Source organism: Sinocyclocheilus anshuiensis, unplaced genomic scaffold, assembly GCF_001515605.1.
Source record: "Sinocyclocheilus anshuiensis isolate Anshui unplaced genomic scaffold, SAMN03320099.WGS_v1.1 scaffold800, whole genome shotgun sequence".
NCBI classification, from domain to species: domain Eukaryota; kingdom Metazoa; phylum Chordata; class Actinopteri; order Cypriniformes; family Cyprinidae; genus Sinocyclocheilus; species Sinocyclocheilus anshuiensis.
The window spans coordinates 402,148-427,951 of NW_015554126.1; the positions used below are offsets into that span (position 1 = coordinate 402,148).

Here is a 25,804-nt window from a genome sequence, read left to right on the forward strand (position 1 = left end):
GTAATAATTCATCACGCAATGACTTGCACGTCTCAAACTCGTTTAAAACAGGAGCAGTTAATAAAATAATCTGCTGTTTATAAGGTTTATTGTCGGAGTGCGAACGGTACGTGACCAGGGTTTACATTCAGTACACCCCTACGATGGTTTAGACTTCGCTTTGAACTTACAGTGCCTCTCTCAAGCGCGAGAGGGGCGCGCGACCGACCTGCGTTCACTCTCACACACACACACACACACACACACACACACATTAGTTCGGGTCTGAGCGCGCGGGACAGTGATGATATATGTCAGCGAAGAATATTCGCGTTCTGATCATTTTCCCGCTCCTGCCTCCTTACTTCAGCATTCCATCAAGAACCGTTAAGTACATACTAAAGTGAGTTCGTTTAACCGGTTATGGAGCATTGTGGAGAGAAAATGTCTCTGCTGAGGAAAGTGAGGACCGGAGTCGTGTCGCGGGGTGAGTTGGGAGTTTCTACTTTGGTGCTCTTGTAGATTTAATTTAATAAACTTATATAATCTTTAACCTATGTATTGTTGTATTTATTGCGTGTTTATCAACTTTTAGACTGGTAACTGAGCTTTTTTATTTCGCTTAGTTTTATTTGATGTCTGTTCTTTCGTGGATTGACTGTAGCCTGCACAGCCTAATAATTGTATTCAGATAAATGTTATTTGAACCGTTTTGTATATTGTGTATTGCATGTTATTTGAACCTATTAGTTAAATTCAGCAGTATATTTTCTATTTTTATATTATGGTCTGACTGTGAATGAGCCAGCTATTTTAATAAATGTTTAAGTACGTATTTGTGATACATGACAGTGATGGGATAGGGATAAGGAATGTAATGATTCATCTTGTCGATTCTGATTCTTCTTAAACGATTCCGATTCCTTAACGGTTCCATGAACGACTCTGTTCGTACTTTTGAGGAAGAAGTATCTGGATATAAAAAAAATGCAGTTTTGTGCTGCCCTCGGGGACTGTGTTGACAAATGATCAGATCATTTCAGATTTCAACAGAACGTGTATAGCACAAGTCAGAAATAAATTTAATTCAGTTATTGCAAAATGTGTTACCATAGACTTTTAAAAGACTTTTAGTTTTTTTAGTGGTGGCATAAATATGATCCTTTAAAATTGGTTCTAAAATTGTTGAATAAAATGCTTACACATAACTAATTGCTATTCAGTAAGTGAGTTAGATTAATTCAGTAACTGCCCTGACTGATTTAAAAGGGTTTCTGAGTCGCTAAAATGATCTGGCTCTTTCTTCAGGAATAATATATTATAATATACTTAAAAATATTTGGGATTTAAGCGTTACTTGCAAAAAGATTTGTCGGAATAAACATTTCTGAATGGTTGTCAATGAAGAAAAATGCTCTTTGCAACCAGATAGCAGATATGAACACTGGAAATTTTATTTATTTTTTATTTTTTTTTGTGGAACCCCCTCTGAGTTAAAGTTACAGTATAATGATCTTTTAAATTTGCTAAAGTCGGTAAATCACTCAGACATGCAGAGATTTTCAAATAAGCTTTTTAAAGGCAACAGAAGTTGCCCCTGACCCTTCTTGCATGCTGTCTGTTGTTGTAAAAGTATCCCATTATTTTGCCATTGTTTAGACACATTTGCAATTATCATGCATTGTGTGCTTGGTTCACATCCTTCCTAATTTCCACCCTATTTTAACACCTGCTTATGTGTGATTATGAAGAATCTTGCTCCCCTCACTTTCTGTTCATCAGCCTGTACTGGAGAGAATGTTCTTGATAGAGCCACTGCCACTGGGCTGCTTAACACACTTCTCTCAATTAACTTTCCACAGAGTAAAGCAAGCCTTGCTCCCGACGGGAATACGCTTCTATTAAAAAATAGTTTATCACTCTAGCTCCCACCCTAGCATAATGGAACACCTTGACAACAGCAAACTATTCAATCTATATTAGAAGTTGTGGGATGTCTGGAGGTCTCTGCTAATACTCCCAGCCTCCAGAGACTGCCAAACAACAGTGTCCTTCTTTACTGAAATACGAAGAACATTTTATGCAATTTCCATGTCATTTTAGAAAGTTATAGTACTATTGCAAACTTTGCTGTTTTATGAACACAACTTCTTGACATCTTTGTATTTTGTTGTCTTTTTTTCTCCAACAGTGTGCAAATGATGTGGACTGTTTGGGTCTTCACTGAACTGTGCATGAGATCCTTTTGGATCTACCTTCGAATAAACACCTCAGTGCCCAAAACCCAGGTATCAGGCTAACGCAAAGACAACCTGAACTTCGCCCAACCCATTTGATTAACTTTCCTCTTCAATGCCATCATGCCAATCATCAGCAACGCCAATCATGACTTCAGCAACCTCTCGGTCAGTGACGACAGCAGCTTGGACCACATCTTTACCGAGATCCCGGAAACTGAGACCATCAAGGGAGTTTATTATCAGCGTGCTCAGTTCATTCGGCGACCAGAAGATCTGCTTTCTGTGGACCACGGCCTGCAGGCCCTCATCAACGTGGGGGGCAACCGTTACACCTTCCCTTGGAGTACGTTGGAGCAGTTCCCCTTGACACGTTTAGGACGTCTCAGACCCTGCAGCAGTCCTGAGGAGATTGCTTGTGTTTGTGACGATTATGATGAGGCACGCCGTGAATTCTTCTTTGACCGTAGCCCCAGTGCATTCCGTGTAATCCTCAACTTCCTAGCAGCAGGAAAGCTCAGAATGTTACGGGAAATGTGTGCGCTCTCGCTGCATGAGGAGCTCAACTATTGGGGTGTAGAGATGGCCTACATGGAACGTTGCTGCAAGCGCAAGATCTACACTCGCATTGAGGAAGTCGCCGAGCTCGAGCGGCGGGAGGAGGAACGCCGTCAACACAATATGCAGCTCCGCCCTCCTGCTGAGGAGACACGTCACCGAAAGTTCATGAATGATTTGAGGGACATGGTGGAGAACCCTCAATCGGGTTTGCCGGGAAAGGTGTTCGCCTGTTTTTCTGTGTTGATGGTGGCAGTAACAGTGATCAGCCTGTGCATCAGCACCATGCCAGATCTCAGAGAGGAGGAGAATAGGGTGAGTGCATACAAAATGTCTCAGCCTGATCAAGAGGATGGTTCACCCAAAAAATGAAAGTCTGTCATAATGTCATTCCAAACCAGTATGACTTTTTCAAAATATATTCGTTTGTGTTCCACCAAAGAAGGAAAGTCATACAGGTTTGGAAGGACATGAGGGTGAGTAAGTGGATTTTAAAGGGATAGTTCACCCAAAAAATGAAAATTCTGGCATTATTTACTCACCCTCGTGTCCTTCCAAACCCATAAGACTTTGGTTAAGCTTTAAAACACAATCTAAGATTTTTAATGAAATCTGAGTGGTTTCTGTACCCCCATTGAAAATCCAGGTAACTAAAACTTAGAAGATCATAAGTAGTGGTCGACCGATATGGTTTTTTTGACAGCCAATGCCGATATCTTGGAAAGCAGGGTTGCCGATATAAAGCCGATATAATTTTATTTATTAAAATTAATATTTAAGAAATTTTGAATCATTTGAAAATGGATTAAAAAATAAATGTGTAAAATAACCATACTTATACATTAAAGGACAAAGTATTTTTTCACAAATAATTAAATATCGAATACAAATTTAATTAAAAAGGAAGTAAACACTGTAACCAACAGGGCACACAGTATTCTGGGAAGTTTGTGTGCATTCGGAATCATATTTTTAAAACTAAAGTCAAGGTAACACTCATTTTACATACAGCACACAGTGAAAATGACATGAATATGACAGTGGGCAAATGCATAAAGCGCAGCATAATTTGAAATCACGAGTTTAAAGTTTGTCGATCGCACATCTCCAGTCAAGCAGAACTCTCCTCCTGTCAGCATTCAATTCGCACGGACCAACCATCACGCAGAGAACACGCGATCATGCAGGATACAAATGCACACTTCACAAGATCTCACAGCTGGATTCAACTAACTTAAGTCTGCAAGGTTTGTGAAATTAAATGTTCATTCAAAGATTTGTTTAAATGATATAAATGCGTATTTGCTGAATGCTGACGGCAAACAAGAAAGTATTATAATGTTTGCCTTTCTATTACTAATAATATAAAAGCAATCGTTATAATACTTTTTTTGTATACATTTTAATTCCTTTGTTTAACAGTTCTATCGGATTATTAGACAGACTTCTATCCGTATTAGACAGAACTGTTAACGACAACAGTGAACAAGAGGGAGAATGTGAACACTGTGAGAACGGCAGCGCTGTCAAAATAAAAGCCTCGAGCACATCGGCCAAACAGAAAAACATATCGGCCTTGGCGATATATCGGTCGACCACTAATCATAAGATCAAAGAACCAAAACTTAGAAGATCATAAAGTCATAAAAGCATCATAAAATGAATCCATATGAATCGAGTGGTTTAAAGGTGCACTAGGAGATCTTGGAAAATGCTAACTTTAGCCTGATAGCACTGAAAGCGTACGTTCCACCCTCCCTGCAAATCACCGTCCAAAGCCACGCCTTCTGAACGCATGAACGCGCACAGACCAGATGACCAGAGACAACATTACTACAATACATCATGTGTCATTCATTTACTATAAAACTTTATAGTACAGTTAGTAACAGTACTACAATACCAAGGAAGGAAGGAAGGTCAGGTTTTTGATGTTTGCCTGCCATTCTCGCTCTGTCTGCACAGCGTACGCGAACGCGCTGATTATGTATCCTGTCTGCGCGAACAGGGTGCGCAGAGGTATGCAAATACATATGTTCACAGGCAGGTAGGAAAACCTATCATAATGTTCGGACCGAACATTTTGATTGGACGAACATTTCTTGGCCTTCCACAGAATATATAAATACATATAAATACATTTAGACCACCTAACTTAATGATTGCTATCGGGATGTGAAGAGATTTTAACCAGCATAACAAAAAATGTTTCTGAAGACAATCACCTATTGCACCTTTAAGTTTTGTGAAGGGATACAATCGCTTCATATGATAAACAGATTTAATTGAAATGATGACAGAATTTTCATTTTTGGTTGAACTAATGCTTTCTATATAATCTGAAACATTTCTGTGCTCTCAAATACATAGATCCTTTCATATCGAGCCAACACACTGAAAAATTATTTATCAAATGATTTATATGGAAATGCATGTCTTGCAATTCTCTTTGGTGCATTTTATTCTCTTCATCTTTACCTTTGAGTTCATACTAGATGCACGCAGAAAAAGCCAAATGCATGTTCAGCAGTTAACGCAGACCCACTTCTCCTCAGGTAGAATGTGAGTTTGTGACTGGAGGTGTGTTTCCGGTCTTCAAGCAGACCTGTGCATGTTATTCCTAGTGAGAAATAATGAATGCACCTCAGCAGAGCTCCCCAATGTCAGTAAATACCCAGAGAGTAATGAACTGGACCAGCAATGCCTCCACAATGTCAGCAAACACACACAGAGAATAATGAACCAGCTCCAAAGAGACCTCTGGAACGTCAGCAGGCACACAGGGGGGTCCGCTTGAGAAGACTAGACCTTTTTGCTGTTAAATGACTATGCATTTTAATCGCCCTTAAGCAGACAACCCACACCATCCAAAGTGGAAGTGGTAGACCGCTGGCTGTAGCTTCATTTGCCTGAAGTTTCACTCCACATGTTTGCATCGGAAAAACTAATACTGTGCGTGTGTGATTGGATGTGCTTGTGTATGTCAAGGTAAGATTCTGGCGGTGTCTAGGCAGTTACGCCAGCATGTAGCGTCCAACAGGCAGAGTCCCGCTGGAAGCAGCAGGACTGTCATATTTAATTCACACTGCCGGGCCGTTTGTCAATGTCAGCGGCATGGTAGAAAAGGAATGGCCTGAGCATGGAGTCATTCATCTCTGCTCATATATGTGTGTGTGTGCAGTGCACAGATACGTGTGTGTGCATGTGTACACTGAGTGATAACAAGATGACCTCCTCTATCTCTCACAGCACTTTCAATTCTTTGTGTAGTCGAATGTGAAGATGTACAGATTGATGTTTCACAGTTTTGTATGTTTACAAGCATAAAACTTTTCTGCAAAGTTTTATGCCCCTATAAATTATATACAACACGATTTTAGCTTAGAGCTCAATATCAGATGTGGAAAGACAAGGCAGCAAATCTCTAGTAAACAGGAAACACAAAAAACACTCTGTGAGCAAACTTGCAATGAGCTGATAGAGAAAAGCAGTGAATAAATTCAACAACCCACAGGCTTATCTGAATGCTTGACATCAGTGTGACAGAATAGAGATCTTCTCGGGTCCTAAAATCTGTACTCGACCCGAATCACTAAACGCATAAATACAGTTTTTAAAAAGAAAAACCCGACCCGAGACAGACCCAATGAAATTAGACCCGAGTCCGACCTGACCCGATGGCATTTATTTTCGAACCCAACTGGACCCGAACGTAAACGGCATTGACGTGTGCACAGCCTGCTGCCCCGCAGTCAGTAAAAACATTCCGTTGTCCTGCTGACTGATTTGGCCGCTTCTTCATTACTTTGATTTATTTTACATTTATTTAATTTATTGTTACTTTATATTATTGCCTGCCTGATGGATAAAAGTTATTTTTGAGTTCAGCTTTCAATTGTGACCAGTGGATTTGAAAAATAAACGTGATAGTTTGATAAAAATTAAATTGATAGCCTAATGATTCTCTAGTGTTGTCTGCAACCTAATCTCCGGCGAAAGGCTTCTGCACACAAAAAAGAAAAGCCCTGCATGAACACAGCATAATGAAGCGAGTGGATTTTCCTGATGGATCTCATATGTATAAGATTATTTCTGTGTGTGAGATTACACACGTATTCTCTTTTTCTATTTGCGTTCCTCACTTAACACGAATGTGCAAGTACACATCCGGGATAGTTTAAAAGAATTCAGGTCTTATCGGGTCCATTTGGAAAAACCACATTTATTTTAAATGACCTGAGACCCGAGGCCGCTAATACCGAACCTGACCCTTGTCCGAGGCACTCATAGAAGTTTTGGACCCGAACCCGCTCGGGTCTCAGGTTGGACCTCGGGTTTTCGGATCCAAGTAGACCCGCGAAGACCTCTAAAACAGAACCCTGTAGCTTATGCAGCTAGTGTTCTAGCTCTAAATTAATCTATATGAAAGTACATTGGTCTCAGAAAGTATCTGGACACTTGAGCAATCCATAAATATGTGTGAATGGTATTAGATGACAAAATATCAAAACAAGTGGCATTTATTTTAAAGAAAAGTTTCACAAGCACACATTTCTGAATGTTTTGCAAAAAGTTTTTAATATACTGTTCAAAATAAAGACAAAAGGTATTTGAACACTTTCCAGTAGTCAAATGTCAGTGGAACATGCCCATATTTAATGTGATGAACTACACCTGTGTAAACATGAGGGGAACTGACTTCATCCACTAAAAATCACATTGGAACTGAAAGTCATTGGCAAAATAAAGTGAAGTTAGTTCTGCAATAAGGGCTAGCATAATTTATGCAACTACATTCAGAAGTGACCCAGTGTAGTTTTAGGGCCTCTGTATGCCTGTATGATTCCTAAACTCCCTTGTACAATTTCATTTTTTCATTTTTGTTAATAAGATTACGAGAATAAAGTCGTAATATTTTGAGAATAAAGTCAAAATTACGAGAATAAAGTCATAGCAATTACGAGATTAAAGTTATAATATTTTGAGAGTATATAGAATATATTGCACATCGAAATGTCCCGGATTGGGAGCACTGAGAGAAATTCCAGTGGCCTGGCAACTGATTTGAATATATGTGGGATTATTAGCAGAAATCATACCATGGTTCATATTCTTGCAGGGACAGTATGGTTGGAAATAATATTTCACTTCTTCGAATGCATTCATTAGCCTATTTGTAGAGTGCCAGCCACCCAATAATAGCAATAAGCTTTGTTCATTTGGTACTTTTAATATAAAACAAAGTCTCAGCTTTCAAATTCTGTCTGTTTTAATGCAAAATACAAACAATATGTCTCTTTAATGTGGCGTCACATATCGCTGCATTTGCCTCATTTTAAGTGGCACGTGAATCAGTCGTCTTTTCGATTATAATGAGACATTTGTTTAATTAAATTATACTTTTTTTTCATGCCTTCTGATGTTCCTTCATGTTTATATTGTGCTATAACTTGTAATAAAGAGGAAAAACACATTTATATTTTTTATTTTGTGATAAAACTGACAGAATTTGAAAGCTGTGCTGTGTTATATTAAGTGAAAGTGAAAGTGAAAGTGACGTGATATGTGGCCAAGTATGGTTACCCATACTAGGAATTAGTGCTCTGCATTTATCCCATCCTAAGTGCACACACACACAGCAGTGAACACACACACACCATGAACACACCCGGAGCAGTGGGCAGCCATTTATGCTGCGGCGCCCGGGGAAGGGTTAGTTCACCCAAAGTTGAACTAATCCTTCCTCACTGAAGGTGGGTTAGTTAAAGGGTTAGTTCACCCAAAAATGAAAATTAGGCTGTGTTTTACTCACCCCCGAGGCATCCTAGGTGTATATGACTTTCGCAGCTCTGGGAGGAATACGTATGAGGTCGGCTTTGCGCATGCGCCGCTCAGAAGTGATGCACGCGGAAACGCAGCGGAAAGATCAAAACAAAACAGCTGTCACTAATTATAAGTACAAAACAAGGATTTGTAAAGAAGAATGTCAGAGGATTTCGATATAAGCCAAGAGGAGACTGGTTTTCCTTTGCTAAAGTAAGGAAACTTTGCTTCCTTTGCTCCTGTAAACAAACATTGGTTTTCACGAGACTCACTGGCGCATACGCCGACATCTTACATCATCCTCCCGGAGCTGCTTCCATGTACAACTGTTGGTGCAAGCTACATTTAAAGTGATTATTACGTTTTGAATATGGATATTTTTCTTACAAAAACGCATAAATTCGCTTCAGGAGGCCTTTGTTCACCCCCCAGAGCCGTGTGAGACACTTTTTTTATGGATGGGCGCTTTTTATTTCACTTCTTTTGGACTGAAGCACTGCAAAGCCCGCTGACTGCAATGATAGAGCTTGGAATAGCCAGGACAATTTTTAATATAACTCCGACTGGATTCGTCTGAAAGAAGAAAGTCATATACACCTAGGATTCCTCTGGGGTGAGTAAAACACAGCCTAATTTTCATTTTTAGGTGAACTAACCCTTTAAAACCAACAAAGCTTATTACAGTTACTGGGTATCTGGCGCGCTTCAAATAATGAATGGATTTGAAGACATGAAATATTATTTCCAATCATTTATTATACCATGAATAAAACAGCTTGTGAATAGTCACTTAACGTTATTTACCTCAAAAAGACAACAAAATAACTTGTATAACAATATAAAAGTTAATGAGTTGGAGCCCACTTCAACCTTTAGAACGTTTTATTGCTGTTTTTAATTAAATACATGTGAAGAATGAAAGGTTGGACGCCACAGATGTTTTTTGCAGAGTAGGTAGTGGAATTTTCACATTAATCAACGTTCTTCATGCAATACTGGCCTTGCTACGACTCAAAATATAATGACTTTAATCTCGTATTGCTACGACTTGTTTTTTTACTTTATTCTCAAAATATTATTACTTTAATCTCATATTGCTACGACTTTATTCTCAAAATATTACCACTTTAACCTCATATGGCTATGAATTTATTCTCGTAATTTTTTATTTTATTCTCAAAATATTATGGCTTTAATCTTGTAATCTTACATTTATTTATTTCAATATTTTACGTGGCACTGAAACGGCATCATAGATATGGATAGTCAAGAGTTTATAAACATTTATGTAGTAGCATCTGAACTCGTTTAAACTGACAACCTTGGGAATCAATCCAGCGAGGTTAACTTGTGTGTTCAAGAGAAGGCTGTATTCTCATAATCCCAAGCAGCACCTTTTTATTTATTGTTTAGATAACAATAAATACATTTTCGTGAGGTGATAAGATGACTTTTATCTGGATTCATATGCCCTAATACCCGTTATCTTTGCAGCACCTAAATAAGTTGGAAGCAGTGCTACTAGAATGGTATTATGGGTTCGCATGGGTGTACCTTCTGCAGTTTTGTAACAGTTAATTATATATTATATATAAAAATTTTTAAATAACATTTATTCAACTCGTTCTATGTTGTGTGAAAAAATAAAGCATCAGCTAGTCAAGAGAATCTGAGCATCCATGGGATCTGCCCTATGGATCTGTGCTTCACTCCTTCCTATGGATCTTTTACTTTTTTCCCCTCTTGTCCTACAGTAGATTCACTCTAGTGCTACTTTCTCTATGGTTTTTCCTCTGCTTTCTTAAATATTAATTTCTACCTTTGCTTTTCTTTTGGACTGCTTTTTTCTCTGCCCTCTTATCTTTTCTCACCTTTACTCTTGTTTACCACTCTCTGCCCCTTTCTTCCCCCATGCTGTCTTATGCTCTCTCTCCTTTTCTCCTCCCTGGAGCTGCAGGTGTAAATTTTGCTTTGTTTGAACTACATCAGCAAGGACTCAGAACTGAAGGTGTTTGTATGCCATGAGCATCCTGCAAACTCTTACTCACCAAGCACTGGTGGCACACACACTTATTCACAGTGTCCTGTAAAAGTGAAGCTGTATCACTGACAATATTAAGGATAAAATTATACATATTTTCATATTATTTTGTATAAGTCAAAGAGATATAGAATGGCATAAGGGAAAGTAAATAATGACAATTTACTTTTTTTGGGTGAACTATCCATTTAATAAATCCCTGAATAATTAGGCTGGTTTTGAGTTAACCTGATATGGAGTCACTGCTTAAAAAATACAAAGCTTTGGCAGTTTTGAGCATTGTTAATGCTCAATAAACAGTGTGAGACGTGATGCTACAGTTTCATTATGCAAACTGTCTAACAACCAAAATACGGCACACTGTCAGCATGCTATTTAAATCACTGGCAGTCTGGCACTAATAACATTAATGTTAAAATTAAAAAAAAAATAATGAGAAAAAAATCTAATGAGCTTGTTGTAGTTGGAGGATTGACTTTTGAGATGACTAGTCCATATGAGCAAAAAATCAGGACTGATCTGCAAATAGCTGGTATTAGTACTTGAAAAGAAATGGGCCTTTTCTGCCATGACAATTATTTACTAATGCATGTTTGAATTGGCCTGAATTGAAAAATGTAGAGGAGAATAAATGATTTAGTATGATGTCATGAACTTAGTCTTTTTAATTTGGCTAAAAGTCTCCAGCCAGTGCATCAAGCAAAGAGTGGATTTGTGTTTGCTACAAAAAAGACAACATAATCAGTTTGATTTGATGGAAACCTTCCTCGCTTGACCTGGCATATACTTACCTCTACAGCAATCAAAATCTTTTATATTGCAGGTGTATTCACTAGATTACATGCATTAAGACATAATGAACAGCCTCGTTTCTGAGCCACAAAGGTGAGCACATTATCTACCGTACATATGCTAGATGAAAGTACTGAAAAAAAAAAAGAAACAGGTAAATTAATCATCTGTCCTCCTGACTGCACTCAAGCACACAGAAGGAGAGAACATTTAAAGCCATTTTACAGCTCTGCATCACTTTCACGCCTGTGAGATTCATGAGACATATGAAGCTGGTCTCTGAACCTTTAGTCAGTGCACCAAAGCTGGTTTCATTTTCCTCTTGACCAATCATAGTCTCCACACACCCATCAGTGACAGACTAGCTAACGCTATACATGTCCTGTTCATGCTATGTTGGACAGAGTATTACAGAGGGCCAGATGGTGTCGGGCGGCACAGGTGCAGGGCATGAGTGATTTTGGTGTTGTGTTGCAGTTTTGCATTTTGGATGATTTACCAGAAGGGGAGTTCCTGGAGCAAGTGGTGATGCAGGGTTAGCAATGATCTCAGCTACTGTTCTTTGGCCTGGGTTCTTACTATAAGGCAGGAGAAGGTGAAAAATCCACTGCGCAATCTGGACAATGTGCCGCAGGTTTCCTCTTGAGTGGGAAGATACCGCCCAAAACCAGCATGATAAGCCCAGGTGACAAGGTGAGAGAAGGGAAAGGAAACACTAGATGAAGACTGGGTGCGCTTGTAGAAGTTTCCATTAATGCCATGTTTTTTATGCCATTTAAATTAAGTAATAATGTCTACAACAAAGCAGTTCCTCTAAATACTTGGAATTTGTAGGATTTGTTGTTTTTGTTGTTGTTGTTGTTGCATTTATTAGAATGTTCTCACTAATTTATTGGTCTGATTTATATGATACAGACCTCAACAATTTACATTATTAACATTGGTTTACAAATGTGCACATTAGACAGTGATGAGATTTATTCCAGTGGTTCTCAATGTTTTTGACTCAAGGCCCCTACCCCATTGTTCACAACGAAATTTACAGACCCCATGACATTTCTATTTGTGTTTTTCCTGGATTTTTATAAATATTTTTACTCACAATTTCAACCTGATAAAATATTTTAGAGCTTGACATAAAAAGAAAAAATATATAGTCTTAATAAAAATTCCCATGGACTTTTAAGATTTTATTGATTTACATGACTTTTCCAGGTTTAAGAAACACACTTTTAAAATTAGGTTTCCTCATATATTATTTTATATTTAAATTCCATTGGAATCCTTGTTCTTCAATTAAAGACAAATGTTGAGGGGGTTAATTGAACTAAGTAATATCTTGTATTTAGTCATTTGCACTTATGCTTGTTTTGCCTTGATTTAAATAATTTTAAGTAATTTTTAGGCTCCCTGGAATTTTTCTGAGGCCCCCTAGTGGGCCCCGGGCCCCTATCTGAGAACCACTAGTTTATTCTAAACCACATACGACTGACAGAAATGAGATGGAGTTCAGTGAGTCATTCTTAGAAACTATTTAAACTGTCCTACCTATTTTAAAGTCATGACTTTGAGTCAAACCATGAACTGATTTGACTAATACATTGACAAAGAAGAACCTTTCATAAGCTGGTACACAAGAGTTAATTTGTTTGTAAATTAGAAATTACTGTGGGTTGGGAGGGTCGATTACTAATTCCATGGCTTTGAGTGAACTGAGTTTTAGTTTTTTTCCATTTTACGAGAATGCAGACTGCCTTTCTACTGCAAATGGACTGACTTTTTTTGTAGTTCTACATGCTTTCATTTTGATCAAAAGTGTATAGGAAGAAAGAGAGCTGGCAACCCTGCAGTGCTCCAATATTGATGCAGGAGAAATTGGGAGATGATTGCCCTCATATGCAGGTTACAGGATAGGTTTTTATATAACACTCAACAGCAGGAGTTTTCAAGTCACAAAGTGCCAGTGCAGGTCAAAAGTGTTATTGCACCAGAATCACCTTTGTTAAAGCTGGAGCTGAGGTCCTGAATGAATTGACTTGCTTGAACTCCTTAAATGAGCAGCATGACTTGAAAGAAAATGTTCTGAACGGGAGCTGTGCTTACACCTGCCTGCTGTTTACCATTCTGAGCACTAACATCTTTTCAGTTCCAAGGTTACAGGGTTCACAAAAAGATACTCTGGAGTGTCTCACAGGTATACGTATAAACAAGCACTCACGTGGTTGACTGTATGCAGTAGTGCTTGTCTTTGTTGGTGCTATAGTGAAGTGGTTACAAGTAGGGATGCACCGATACCGATACTGGTATCGGTATCTGGCCGATACTCGTCTCCTGTACTCATACTCGTACTCTTTAAAATGCCCCGATACCAAACGCCGATACCACACAACATGTGATAAGCGCCATATTCAAACAAAGAAACACCAACAACAGACAGCAGAAAGGAGTTAAGGATGTCTACTACGAAGTATATGTATGCAATGAATATAATGTTAAACATTCAGTATTAACGCCTGTATAGCTGGTGTGCGCGAGCTGATAAACAAAGCACGCTGAGTGGATTGAGCGCACGGCGGCACAGATGCGCGAGCTTGTCGAGTGAATATATCTTTCTCACAGACATCACTGGAAAGTTTGTAGTTCGGTCGGATATGTCAAAAACAAGTAAGTAAAACATGCAGAGAGAGAGAGCGAGCGCGCGCGCAATTCTGTTGTGTGATCTTTGATGTTCACTCACTTAGCACACGCATGGATTAAAACGAAATCGAAATCGTAAAAATAAAACCATTCATAGGGGCATTCACTATAAACATCATTTATTTTCAACCTCAGGCATACACGACTTTCTGGTGAAAGTGAATCTAGCAGCCTGTGTGAAATGTGCTAGGCTGTACTAATGTCCTCTCATTCTGCATCAGTACAAATACGTGCACGCGTTACGCGTGTTTTGCTTGCTTGAGAGCACGTTTCAAATGAAAAAACGCGACTTCTATTTCTGAAAATATCACAGTTAGGAGATTTATAACGAGTGGTTCCCTACATTATTACAGCAAAGCGTGTGATTACAGTACTAAGCCGCTGCAATGGACCCTTTTGGTTTCTGTACCCAACATTTAAAAAATGTACAAATGCAATAAAAATATCGGTATCGGTACTCAGTATCGACACGTACCAAAAATAAAAATATCGGTATCGGGCGAGTACTGGAAAAAGTGGTATCAGTGCATCCCTAGTTACAAGCTCAGGGTAACTGGAAGGTTGCTGGTTTTAGTCAGATTGGCAAGTCACTCAAACCCAGGTTGCTTCAAGAGGCCCAGAATGCATCATAATACAAAAAGTTTCATAATACAAAAATGTAATGGGCTTCTTGCTTTAAATTTAATGCAATAGTAGAGAAGCTAGGAAATGACAGTGAGAAGATGCATGGGATGCATGGTGTGGTGCTGTAAGGCCATTAATGTATGTGGGCATGTCTGATCATTTTTCTTCTTGTGCTGCATACTCATTTTTGATTTAGCAGATGCAGAGATGGTAAATGGTGTAAATAGTGCCATCCATCAGAAGATTCTATCCACAAGTAGCTTCATCCCAGAGTTAAAGATGCATTTTTAATGCTCGCCCGCTTGTTATCTTCACCTACAGTATAATTTTCTGGAATTAAATTGCAAGATGTACACAACTTGTGCAGGCCACACTTTGTGGGTGCTTTTATGTCCCTTTAGCTCACTCTTTCACTACTTGCTTGTGCATAGACATATAATACAAACACTTTTTTTTACAAAAACAATCACAGTTTCGACCTTTTTCACATTGTTTTAAAGTCATGAGGCAATATAAACTTTGTGAAGCTTTTTCATGTTTGTGAACTTTGAAAAAGAAAATGTATGGCACTCAAAATGTGTGTAATTAAAAATAATAATTTTCGTTATATTTATAAAAATATACATACAAAAATATATTTATAAAATATTATAATTGTAATAATATTGTATAAATATTTAAATGTATTAGTACTTGACTATCTTTCTAGAGTTAATACTTAGCAGGGTCACCTTTGACAACAATTACTGTGTTTATCGAACATGAAACTGATGCCACGACTTCATTAGTTAAGCAGGAACTGTTTGCAAACTGCAGTGTTTACGTCATTTCACAGATGCTTAATTGGAATGACTGGATCTCTCCAGGACATCAGTGTGTATTTTGCCGTATGCTTCAGGTATCTGGCCTGTTTGAAGATGAATCACCCTTGAAGTCTCAGTGCTGTGGGGGACTGTAACATGTTTTCTCCTAGGACTTTCTTGTTTTAGCTTTATCCATTGTTCTTTGTGTCTCTCTGAGTTTTGAGCCCCTGCTGTGGAAGCATAGCATTATGCAGCCATCTCTAAGCTTTACTCGAAGGCCTGATTCATAGCCTATGCAAGTCCATGAATGCAGACACTTCTAGCTGTGTATGCTCAATTTTGTGTTGTTTTATGAAAATGTGTTAACAGAGTTGCCACAAGGGGCAGTATAGCAACATTAGCATGTAACATTAACCTGTTAGCATTCCACTGTGTGTTTTAGGCATTTTAGGCAAATTTTACAGGAATGCTATGGGGTTAAACATTCATTTACTGTCAGTTTTCTCTTTCAGCCTCATAATGGCAAGAGGTGGTGAAATCCACTGATTTCAATTTGCCAGGAAGCAGTTTAAGCTACTAGGCTGCTATAATGCTTCATTGGAAGACCTGGATTTGCCAACATTCTTTAGGTACATGGCATTTGATTTTTCAGAGACATTCAAGAGTTTTTAGGGTCTAATATTGTGGTAGCATTGGTTTCAGATTTGCATGTCCATAATCTTCATGTGAGGCTGGTAAATCCAATGGTGGTTGGTAATTTTACATGTCAAATTTCCTCTCTGAGTAGTTTAACTACAATAAATCACAATGTGCACCAGGTAATATTCAGTTAATTCAGCTTTTTATTTCAGATTAATTCACTTAAATGTCTTGACATTTTCTCACCTTTACGTTATAAAATACATTTTCTCTAATTCTAACTAATTCTCAGTTATATACACCAGGGTTCCATGTAACTCAATGAAATGAGAATACAAACGAAGATATGTTGAAGATTATTGGTAACCAAACCATTTTGGTGCCCATTGACTGCCATTGTATGATCAAAAAACCATGAGATTCCACAAAATATCATCTTTTGTGTTCCACAGAATATAGAAAGGTCAGAGGGTGAGAAAATATTGACAAAACGTTCATTTTTGGGCGAAATATCCCTTTAAACATTGTATATTTCCAACAAGCACCTGTTGCCTTCCTACTTTCTCTTTACAGACTAGCAGGATGAATAAATCTATCTGTTGACCTCTTGGTTATTTTTCCACTGTGATGTTTATGGGCTGGCTGTTAGGTATCCATGTCTGTTCAATGTCTCCTTGGTGCTGACTACAAGCTAGAGATGCTGCTCTGAAAGGGAAGGATGTTACAGTGCTGTTTACACTTAGGCCAGAAACATGCTTGAATGCATGGCCAACAGTGGAAGCAGACTGTCCCATTGTACATACTTTTCCATGCATTGTTATGTTACTGTAATGGTAACAAGTAGATAGATACAACTGGTGGCTAGCAAGAAACATGTCAATTTGGTGTGAAAGTCAGTGTTTTATGGCCAGCTGCATTTTTTTCTACTACAGCCATGCAAGCAAAATTAATTGACTATCTTCACTTACTGACTACACCTCTGATTTCTGTAGTCTGATGTAGAGATGCTCTGGCAGAAGGAGACCACAAAACTGCAGGTGCAGGACTACAGTAGTAAACCTTGCTTAACAGGATTTGCAGTAGCTGCCATAAAGGACAGATCAAATGGGCAGAGTGCAGCGTTTGTCTTCGGGGACGGGGGACGGGGGGAGGAGGATGCTGAAGAGACTAAACAGAATGAGAGCAATTCAGTTAGATGAAAGATGTGGGTGGGTGACCAGTTCCTCCAAAGGTCATGTGGGTGCAGTCACAGGTAGTTGCAAGGGGATTCGTTTTTGTGTCAGAGATGTGAGTCGATCTCTGATCTCTTTCAGCAGACAACTCTTTGCAGCCTTTCTCTACACACAGCTTATCACAATCAAGTTCAGTGGGCACCGTGACAGATATTGAGACACACTGAGTGCGAAAGGCACTCAAAATCCTCCCGATGTACAGCCTAAAATCGCAGACTCCAATCATAAAAATGGATTTTACAGTGTACTACAGAATGTCAAGGAATTTGGCAATTGTACATTTGTACATTAGAATGTACTTCTCAAATAAATAATAATAATAATAATAATATTTAGACAGTTTATTAAAACAGTTTTTGAATGATTATCACAGTAAACCTCTGTTGTGCAGCCATTTGTTTGCCAAAAAATAATGTTAAAATGTTAAAATATCATTCATTATATTTTATAAGATTAATTAAATTGTTTGTTAATGACAAATAATCATTTATTCGATTAATCATTTGTTTGTTAATCATTCATTTGATTACCAACATTTTTGATAATAAATTAAATATTAATAATCATATAAATGTATTAAATCATAAAACACAGAATCCAGAAACAAATGGAAACAGACATCACAGAAATTCTGGAGAAAAAAAAATAAATAAATACAAATAAAATAAAACCATTCAAATGGCACTATTATTGTTAAAATTGTTATTATTATTAAATTGTTAGTTTTATTAAATTAATTGATTAGATGTCCTTTTTTGTTGAAATGAATTGATTATACATCCTTTTTGTAGACATCCTTAAAGTTTAGTTAGACTATTAAAATGGAATCCAGAAAAATTACAACGAAAAACTGAGAATTTGGGAAAAATAAAACTGATTTTATAGTGCCGTACCAACTTGCCCATCCATCCCTTCATTACTCTCCATGATAAGATCATAAGGTGAGGAAAAGAGAACGAGTGTGTCTTAGCAAGCGGGAGATGGAGAGGCAGGTGTTTAATATTCTGAGACCGTCTCGCTGTTAGTGCAGAGCTGAACCGTACCATCCCACCCTGCGCTTTATACTTCGGGTTTCTGGGCTAGGATGGATAGAGATAGAGAAAGAGGGAGAAATGTATTGCTGTTTGACAAATTATTATTCAGGAGGAAAAATTGAGTGGCGTGCATTTTGGAGGATTACACAGATTTAAGCATCAGGCTAAAACTGGATGTGCATGTGTTGTTAGAAAGACTTGATGAGATAAAGAAAGATATTTTTAAAAATAAGAAGGTAATGTGACATATCTGATCATCTGTCATGTTCCTGTCTGTCTCTGCTCTGTGACTGTATTAGTGCACAGCAGAAGGGTGAGGGTTTCTGGGTTACTGCGATGTAGCACACAGAGTTCTTTCAGTGTCCCAATCACTCCATCTCTCTCTCTGCATCAATCCCTGGCAGTGACCTCAAGGTCATTTTGACATATGCCTTCATCAGCACACACAACCTGGTAAATACCCAACATGACAGATTGAGCACGCTGTTACAGATGTTTTGCTTACTTTATCCTTTATGTCTTTGAAACAACGTTCAATGAGAATATTGAATAGAGAGCAGCCAGGGGAGGCAAGAGTACAATGATTTAAATAAAAGCAATATGCTGACCTCAACAATTTCCTGCCTGCGGTCTTTTTCTAGGAGCTCAGAATGACGTGGCATTATTGACTCTGCGCCAGGAAATGTTCGACAACACATATTTTGGCAAGAGAAAGTGGAAAACAGTGAGACAGAGAATGAATAATGGACTTGGATGACTGAAGTGTGGTATGGAAAGAGAGACTGGTATGGGCTCATGTCTGATGTGTTAGAGCAGCAGCAGTGCGGTGGAGAAGACTTAATCACATTACATCATATCACTCCCTGCACTATGTTAAACATCCATTTACCTCTCTTTCATCGTTATGTTTTTTTGGGCATCACCCATCACTCTCGCCTGTAGAAAGAGTTCTGAGAGAGTCCTCAGCCTCATATTTTATCACTTTTGTGACAGTCATAAGCTCAAAAACATCAGAGACAGGAATTGGAACGTCTGCAAGCTTTGTGATATCTGCTTTCCTCCTAGTCTCACTTCAACCTCTCTCTCTCTCTCTCTCTCTCTTCTGTGTGTGTGTGTGTGTGCATGCTTAAGTGCTTAAAATCATCTTGAATTTCTATGTGTAGACATACACACACACACACACACACACACACATATATCATTCAAATGTTTAGGGTAGTCTGCTAATCTTTGTTGAATAGAAAGTTCAAAAGAACAACATTTATATGAAATCTTAACATTCTAAATGTCTTTACTGTCACTTTTGATCAGTTTGACCAAACTTTTGAACCTCAGTGTGTATATATATTATATTTATTACCTTGGTGAACTTTTGCCAACAAGTTGCGTACCTTGTGCAGTTTAATAAATCAATTGTTGAATTGATTCTCATTGAATCAGTTTGGATGACTCACTCACTCAACAATAGATGTATTCTATTCTCTATTCTCTGTGCCGCCTTACTGGAAAAACAATATCCTGAAAGAAACACAATTTCTTTACACAATATCGATTTCTTTATAAAGTTACATTGTAATTCAGAAATTTTGATTTTGTTTTGTTGTTTTTTGAAATGGATGAGAATAAAGAGTGGACAAATGTGCCCACCATACATGTAAACTACTTCCAGACGTTTGGAAAAGAATCCCAGAATGCACCTAATGAATTTGGTGTCAATCATGTCAATCAAGTTTGATGACTTTGATTGATCTGAAAGATAAGATTTGATTTATTTGATTTATAAGACTTAACACTGTTATTTTTGACAATTCATCTTGAGTCATTCAGTTGCCCTGAGAAATAAAAGACTTTGCCCAAGGCCCTATAGGTCCCCAAAATTTGAAAATGTAGAAACCTAGTTGCAGGTGTTTTCCATAACTTAATTTGAATCCTTTTATAAAAGCTTGAATATTAGATGTTGAAAGTAATATAGTTTAGGATTTTCCAGCATGCCTTCTGGTATATGTGCCGTACTTATGCACTTAGGGTTAGATGTCTGCTATGGTTTCATTCCTCATGAATAATATTTTTTGATGAATATCTGATGCATTTCCATGAAAATATATAATGTGAAAATATTTGGAGGTCCGAGTTCAAATTGGAATTTTAGAAAACAGCTGACCCCAGGGGTTCGTTTCCTGTGTGTTTACATGCATAAAGGAGGATGTGCACTATAACGAGTGTTGAGTTCTGTACATGCCAGTAATATATTTGGTGTTGTTTATCAGATCCTCTAGTACTGTACAGTCAGATGAAAGAATCTGTGTGTGTGTGTGTGGCACTATTCAACTCTCTGCCCAGCCCCTCATCTCTTCCTGACATCCCCATTCCCGGGTCCGCATATCTCATTCACTAAAGCAGCTCACAGATCGGATTATCCCGACTGCATTTCGTTTTCAATACATCCATTTATGCATTTTCAGACCCTCCGTCTAGATTCAAACAGCCAGCCAGACCACCTAACATTCAATCAAAGGCCCATACCGGAAAGATGGCTTTCAGTTCATATTATCTGTTTAGTGCTAACAAAGGGCTATAATGTGCTGGCAAGACTGCAGTGGTAGTTCTGTGTTTGGTTGTTTCATGTCTTCATTTTTGCTCTGAGACTGCAGCATTTGAGTTGAGCCAAACCTATTCCAACCATCCTATTGATTTTAATTTGTCATTATACTCTGCTATTCAGCCAGAATGCATCTGTATCCCGTGTGTAAAGTCCTGCTATTCAAAGCTGAACAGTTTGGTCACAAAATCATGCTCTTTGAATTGTTAAGGCAAGACACTATAGTTGAATATTGTGAAAAGTTTAATAGTTATCACAATACTTTCCCCTAAATATTTAACATCTCATCCTTCTGTTGCTTAGATTTAAGGCTAAAAGCACTAGAAGCATCACATTTCGGTTTTATTTTGATTATTTTGTGCAGCCCTATCGCTATGTATGCTGATCTCAGAAGCCCTGGTATAAGTCTTCATGGTAATCTGCTCATCAGCTCTGTAGGTGATTTCTAGATGTATACAGGCTGTATAGATTCAGGGATGTGGTTGATTGGTTTTGGGCACAAAGGGCCCTTAGTGCATTAGCACTGAGAAATTGACAATCAGCCTGACAAGTTGCAAATTGTTATCCTTCTTTAACATGCATAATGTCTGCAGCTGCAGTCACAACCACTTCACCCCGCCGCAGAGAAATTAGATGAAAAGAAGGTGTTAGAGTAGAAGTAGGGAATGAGTATGGCTGAGAACTGCATGGGGAGAGTAACAGAAAGGGAGTGAGAGGGAGAGGAGACAGTGCATGTGCAGGACGGAGAGGGAGAAATTATGTGCTGACTCTGAGCATTTAAATTTGTTGAATTTACACAAATGAATCACCTCAGAGCTGCTGCAGTTTGATAATATGTCCTCTCTAACTGTGAGTCTGTTGCTGTAGTGAAAGCCTGAAAATGTATAGACTTTTCAGACTCGACAAGCAAAAGCATGAAGGTTTTTGAAAGATGTAAGAGTGGTACATCTGTGGAACCTGTCTGCAGTATTTCAGCTTTTACCAAGTGTCATAGTTGAATTCTTGATCCTGATTGTTTCAAGGTGATTTTTTTTTTTACTGCATTGCTATGAAGTAGTTCACAGTTTGTACTTACAACTAGAGATTGACAGATTTTTTGTTGTTGTTGTTTTACAATCATTGCCAATACAAATGATTTTTATGTTTAAGGGTCCGATGACCAAAATGAAGATTTTAAATTATTTTATTTCTGGGGTTTTTTTTACACAATAAATAATTATTTGAGTACAATAATATAAAACATATGCATTAGAAATATTTTATTATTCTATTTTTATTTATCATTATTATTAGTAGTAATAGTAGCATTTATTCCAGTATAATAAATATTTATATATATTATATTTCCTCCATTTTTGGCTGTTTAATATTAAGCTTAAATATTTTGGCATGTATTACTTTCTACAGGAAGTCTAGTTATTCCTTACATTTGTTCTCTGAGGCTTTGTTTCACATCATAGATCTTACTGCACTGTTCTGAACATTTGCTGAAATTTAATCTTTTTTCTTTGACTGTTCACATTTGTGTTTATAAATTACACATACCTGCTAGGGTTGTGCCGATAGACGATAGTATCGTGTATCGACGATAGTCTGAGATATCAGATAGCAGATGTCTTTGTCGATAGTCAAGATGATATTAGGCTCATTCTCCTATTAATGTATTAAATTATTATTATTATTATTATTAGGCCTATTATTATTTGGCTATTATTAGGCTTCTCGTCCTAATTGGAAATGTTTTAAAAACAGCCTATAAAACTAAGCCCACATCAAAATTTAACTTCCTCTATTCCTATACATTCCAATTGCTTGATGTCATGTCCCAATTCATTAAAATGTCTCGCTACTGAAGAGGTTATGTCTTGTCTACGTATACTAGATTTATGTTCATTAATTCGTAATTTCAACTGACGTGATGGTTTTCCTATATATATATCTTTTGACAGGGACATTTTAACATATAGATCACATTACGAGTTGAACAGGTAATACAAGATGTAACTTTAAAACATTTACGTGTTACTGGACATATAAACTCTTTACACTTCACCAAATTCCGGCATGTGGCACAGTTTCTGCACGTGAAACAGCCTTGTATATAAGCAGACTTTTTTCTCCTTACTACATCTGAGTTTGCCATCATATCTGATAGGTTTTCGTGATCTTTTAAAAGTGAACAATGGGCGATATTGAAATGTATTATTTAGAGATTCATCAGATGATAATATATGCCAATATTTGTAAATGACTGATTTTATTGTATTACTATGGTCATTGTATGTCAATGAACAATTTACTGAAAATTGTCTTTGTTTTTTAATGGGTTTATCTATTTTCAAGAGATCATGTCTATTCAATTTGTTAACCTTATCTAATGCATTATTTAAAGGGGTCATATGATGCGATTTCAATTTTTCCTTTCTCTTTGGAGTGTTACAAGCTCTTGGTGCATAAAGAAGATCTGTAAAGTTGCAAAGACTAAAGTCTCAAATCCAAAGAGATATTCTTTATAAATGTTCAGAGTCAGCCACACCTACCTAAAACGGCTCGTTCTAACACGCCCCCACATATCTACCTCACTATGTGGGAAGATTTGCATAACGCCGCCCAAATGTTCACGCAAAGAAAGAAGGCGTAACTTTTAGTCTCACTGTAGTTTTGTTGACGCTGCAGCCATGTCGTGAAGACGCTGTGTGCTTCGTTGTGAAAGCGAAGCTACTTTGTTTGGTCTTCCAAAAGAGGACGATATCGCTTCGTCATGCCTAGAGCTGATCTGTGCTGGTCGCTGAGGGAATACATCAACTTTCACCGTGGACCTCGCTTTTTCAGACCGATGAGCTTTGTAAAAATCGACGCGTTTCAAAAAGGCGGGGTATAGAGGAGAAACAATAATGTACAGTATGTGGAAAATAATGTGTTTTTTTTACTTTAAACCACATAAACACATTTCATTACACCAAATACACAAAATAATGTTCTTTTTAGCAGCATCATATGACCCCTTTAACCAACTTTGTGGATACCCTTTAGAACGAAATCATTGAAATAGCAATTTTACCTGTTCATCAAATTCATGTGTAGTACTTCAATTACGTTTTAATCTATGTAATTGACTAATCGGTAGACTACGTTTTAAGGGCCCTGGATGATAACTGTCAATGGATAATTTTGTTTTTTTATCCGTTGGTTTTCGAAATACTGTTGTATGTAATGACTCATCGATCTTTGTTACTTTAACGTCCCAAAAAATTATCGAATCATAACTTTTTTCCATTGTAAATTTAATTGATGGAATTTTTGAATTAATGAACGACACAAATAAATCTAATTCCTGTTCAGAACCTGACCAACTCATAAAACAATCATCTATATATCACATCCAGACCTTTATATTTGACTAAAATGGATTGTTATTATAGACATTATCTTGTTCAAATTTACCCATAAATAAATTTGCATGATTTGGTGCTATTGGAGTACCCATCGCTGTACCTTGCACTTGTAAATAAAAATCTCTCTCAAATAAAAAAATAGTTATTGGTTAAGACTAATGTTGTAAGGTCCACTATATATTTTGATGGTATTCTGCTGTCATCATCTTTACAGTAAAAATTTAGTGCATCCAATCCTGCTTCATGAGTTATATTTGTGTAAAGTGAAGTGACATCGAGTGTTACAAGCCAATCTGTCGTGCTTATGCAAGGAATTTGATTCAATTTATTTTTTAAAAATCAGTGGTGTCTTTTAAATAGGATGGCAGTTTTTTCACTATCGGTTGAATCAAAGAATCGAGAAATTTAGATATGGTTTCTGTCAATGACCCATTCCCTGAGATAATTGGTCGCATTGGAGGATCTTCTAGTGATTTATGAATTTTAGGTATTGTATAAAACCGGAATCCTAGGATATTCATTTTTTTTATGTTTTGAAAAAAAAAATGAAACTTGTTCATTAATCCATTTCCTATCTAATCTTATTTGTAAAATTTCATCAATTTGTTTTTTATAGGACTCGGTCGGATTAAATACAAGTTTCTTATAAAATGTCTCATCATGTAACACCGCTTTTATTCTCTCAATGTATGTACTAGTATTCATAACCACAATCCCTCCACCTTTATCTGCTCGTTGAATAGTTAAAGTCAGATCATTTATTAATGCTGATAAGGCTTCTCTTTGCACTCTTGTTACATTTTTTTTTTCTTGTACAATTCATTACGAGTTTCTTGTAATAATTTTTCCACATCATTTTCTACAAAAAAAACAACGTTTGTTAACAGGAGCAAAGGAAGCAAAGATGCAACAAGTTTTTCACACCTGGATTTGGGGATCCTCTGCCATTCCTCCTTGCAGATCCTCTCCAGTTCTGTCAGGTTGGATGGTAAACGTTGGTGGACAGCCATTTTTAGGTCTCTCCAGAGATGCTCAATTGGGTTTAAGTCAGGGCTCTGGCTGGGCCATTCAAGAACAGTCACAGAGTTGTTGTGAAGCCACTCCTTCGTTATTTTAGCTGTGTGCTTAGGGTCATTGTCTTGTTGGAAAGGACGTTTTTGGGTCACGTAGAGGAGGTAATATAAATAAAGGACTATTGAAACGAGAAGCATTTTGGATTCATAAACTTAAATCACCTACCCCCCAAATGGCATGAATGGGGAATTAGATCTTTCTGTTTTCCTTTAATGAACTATAATTGGTCGAATTCATTTCTAATATTTTATATAATAAATCTTGAGTATTTACAGTT

General features: G+C 37.4%; 1 protein-coding gene across 1 annotated transcript in view; it reads left to right on the plus strand.

Annotated features, from left to right (window-relative positions):
- Positions 1-258: 258 nt before the first annotated feature.
- LOC107670163 (potassium voltage-gated channel subfamily G member 4-like) overlaps positions 259-25,804 on the plus strand; it is a 29,008-nt gene continuing 3,462 nt past the window's right edge. Inside the window, exons 1-2 of the mRNA XM_016462678.1 lie at positions 259-466; positions 2,171-3,089. Of these exons, the coding sequence (XP_016318164.1) occupies positions 2,340-3,089 (750 nt within the window). The 5' untranslated portion in view covers positions 259-466; positions 2,171-2,339. The remainder of the gene's footprint in view (positions 467-2,170; positions 3,090-25,804) is intronic.